General features: G+C 37.9%; 2 protein-coding genes across 2 annotated transcripts; both read right to left on the reverse strand.

The window, feature by feature from the left end:
- Positions 1-261: 261 nt before the first annotated feature.
- Positions 262-1,773, reverse strand: LOC103410069 (RING-H2 finger protein ATL52-like). Its single transcript, XM_008348838.4, has one exon. It carries the CDS (start codon positions 1,507-1,509, stop codon positions 424-426), a length of 1,086 nt encoding a protein of 361 aa, XP_008347060.3. The 5' UTR covers positions 1,510-1,773; the 3' UTR covers positions 262-423.
- A 1,068-nt stretch (positions 1,774-2,841) lies between these two features.
- Positions 2,842-3,471, reverse strand: LOC114825828 (uncharacterized). Its single transcript, XM_070825598.1, has 2 exons — positions 3,386-3,471; positions 2,842-3,160 (listed from the first exon to the last, which is right to left on the reverse strand). The coding sequence occupies exons 1-2, from the start codon at positions 3,469-3,471 to the stop codon at positions 2,842-2,844; spliced, it is 405 nt and encodes a 134-aa protein (XP_070681699.1).

Genomic DNA, 3,471 nt, shown 5'->3' on the forward strand with positions numbered 1-3,471 from the left:
TCTCGTTTACACTTTATTTTTTCGTATGTTTAGTGGACCTAACAAAAGAGTAAATGATGAAGATTCCTGACCAAAGGCAAATAATCATATAAATGGGGACAATTCTTATTTTCACAAGCATTTGTACTTATTGTGCCATAATATAAAGAAGTATAAAACAAATGAGTTCGAGAGTATTTAGTTTATGTTTTTTTCAAGAATAATAACAATGTAGTAATTTTTTTTTTAGACAACTGTCATTCATAAAATTTGAACTAAACATTCTCGGACAAAACGGAGAATTTATTCCATTAGATCAAATCAGTTAGTATCATATTTTTATGCATGATCTCTCCTTTTGTGTATATAATATGATACAAAAGCAAAAGAAGAAATTGTGGGGTTTTCACACTAATTTTGGAAAGGGGGAAACAATTAATGGTTTCAATTAGGAATTATAGAATTCTTTTCCTTTCCATACCTTGACAACACTAATCTCCCTGTTGAACTTGATCTCTTCAGTACCAGAGGACCCTTTACCAAGCTGAAAACTCCACTACTTCTAGGGTTGTTACTGGATTTGGAATTCTGTTCTTGATCAACTCCTTTTGATGATCCAATTTCCATGGAAAATTGAAGATTTTCGCTATAAAATTGGGCACTTCCCATCTGATTTTCCAAGTCCTCTTCATCATCTTCACTATCATGCAAATGCAACACATCAGCAATGGAAACTGATCTCCTCAATTGCTGCTGGATCCCATGATCTTGTCCAATCTCACAACTGCTCACTCTACTCTCCAACTGACCAACAACCTCGTCCGAATTATCTTGAACCACCAAAATACTTGCATTACTCCTGTGTTGGTATTCCGAAGCAGACGCGTTCACCTCCTCCTGTTGATTTCCATCGACCGGAGGCACCGCTTGTTGTTGATGAGGCACCAAAGCAATGGCAGGAGCAGCAATGTTCGACCGGCACAGCGGACAACTAGAATGAGATTTGAGCCAAGTATCAATGCAAGGAACATGGAAAGCATGGTTACATTTTGGCAACAGCCTCAGGCTCTCATTTTCTTCAAACTCACTTAAGCAAACCGAGCAATCGGTGCCTTCCACAAGCATATCACCTTTCTTGTACTTGTGAACCGTGATGGACTTGATCAGGGACTCATCCAGACCGTTATTTGAGCCTGGCATCGATTCACTAACTAGGTTTGGATTCGAGCTGTCCATTTCCATGTCTCGAGCGCCATCACTGCCTCTTCGCCGGCAGTATCTGGTTATGATGGTGTAGTAAGTGACTAGAATGAAGGCACTAGCAAAGATGCCAATGATTGCTATAATGAGAGGAGAGAGATCTGTTGGAGAGTCTTGTTGGTTTTGATCATCGGTTTCGGCCAAATCAAATGCAGGTGGAGGACCAATGATATAGCACCACTGAGGGCAGTAGATGCTGCAAATCCCTTGGGAACAATCTTTGTATGTGTCATATGTTGCCCATGGATTTTGGTTTCCTGCAGAGCCCATATGACCAAAAAAAACTCAATAACCCTAGCTCCTGCCAGATCTTGCAAGTCTTTTTCTTTTCTTAATTTGGTCACTCCCCTTTTACTTTGCTTGATTTATGCTAATGTTAGAGAGAGAGAGAGAGAGAGAGAGAGAGAGAGAAAGGGAAGCAAAGTAGTAGAGGAGAAGGGAGGTGGATTATTGATGTGTGACTCCCTTGTATTCCACAACTTTTTCTTTAATTTGTTTTCTTTTTCTTTGGAATTATTTGTGGGAGGTGATGCTTTGTTATCTTGTATATTTGGAAGTAGATGATTGGTAGTTGAGTTTCTATCAAGTGATTAACCTAAAAGCTTAAGAAAGCATCAAATCCAAGTCTCTGTAGTCGGTGAATATAGGTGGGAGTGTACTCTTTGCGTTTTAAAAATATGCAAAGCAACACCACACTTCAAACTAACTCAACCCTCGGCCTTCTTGCCTCCTTTGAAAAAAAGGACTCAAGATTCTTACATAATTTAATATGATTTTTTTCCTTTTAAAATGGGGACAATTAATGGCAAGCCAGGGTTATCCATCTTTTTCGAAGGCTGGAAAGATTCACAAAGACATTTCAGCCTCCTCTTGACCACAATCAAGCAGACGCACTAGCTTGAAGCCTCGAATGCGGGACCTCCCTATTTCTTGTATTTTGAGAGCCGGAATCTGTGCCCTTGGCACTGGGCTACTTGCTTTTCAAGACCTTAATCTAATCCATTTTATATGATTGTCACTTAGTACTACGGTCTAATGATGTTTCTCTTCACTTGTAAGTCTTAGATTCTATTCTCATCAAAGACGAATTTAAACCACATTATTGCTAATCCATTATGAGGCTTAGTCCATTCTCCTACTCCCTTAGTGTAGATAAATTGTCTGTTAAAAAAAATCATTTTGTATTATTCATTTGTAAGAAAATAATCAATATTTTATGTTTAGTTACTATGACAACTTAGTTAAAGTCGCCAATTACATTAGGGAAATTTTATTTTAACCCATCTAACCTATTTCTATACCCAACTTACTATTTGCACCCATTTAATTTTTCACTAAACTATTAATATCTCTTTAAACCCAAATTTAATTCCTAATATACCCCATAAACCTAATTCAATTATAACAGCACCAATCAAAATCGAATTATACATATATGTGTTGCTTTTCTTGTATTTGATCAAAAAACACCACCACCAAATCAAAATAAAATTAAAATAATACTACATAAGGGTTAACGCCGAACACAGAAGCATATCCGTCTAAAAGAAAACTCTAATCTACATGCCATTAAGCTTCTGAAACTATTCAAATTGCTTAAGTTCAACCCTGAGGTTTTATTCCGGCTATGTCTTCGAGAGTCAGATTCAACGTATCAGCAGAACCTTTCTTCACCTCTTCCCCACGGGCAGCCAGAAATTGCTCAACGTTGGATGGTTTTCCAAAATACCCGAGATGATCAGCAATCAGGTGGAGATTGTTACACCCACCACAGCAAGCTACCACCACACCTTTCTCGTATGATTCTCTACTGCACGTCTTCATGGATCTTGTTTCACAGACAGTGCAGGTAAAAAGCATGGCCAGGTCATGCCTTGGGGATATTTTCTGCTCGAAAGAAGCAGAAGATTTGGTATCGGAACTGTTGATAGCGTTCGTGTTGGAATTAAATAGAATTCAGTTTTTGTTCAAGTGTCTAAGAATGAAGAAATCAATAGAAAAGTGTATGTCTAGTCTCATAAGACAAGTGTATGCTTTAGATCTTTGTTTTGAATCAAGGGCTGAGATTGCTCTAGATTAGCTTGTAAGGAAATATCCTAAGTTGATATTTATTGATATTTCTGTGATTACTTCACAGATAAGAAACCTTTCACATTCCCCCGATTTCTGTGTTCTCTGTTTCATTTTCTTGTCTGCCTCCAGGAACCAAACCAACTCACCAGAATTTATCAT

This window comes from Malus domestica, chromosome 07 (assembly GCF_042453785.1).
Source record: "Malus domestica chromosome 07, GDT2T_hap1".
In the NCBI taxonomy this organism is placed as follows: Eukaryota; Viridiplantae; Streptophyta; class Magnoliopsida; order Rosales; family Rosaceae; genus Malus; species Malus domestica.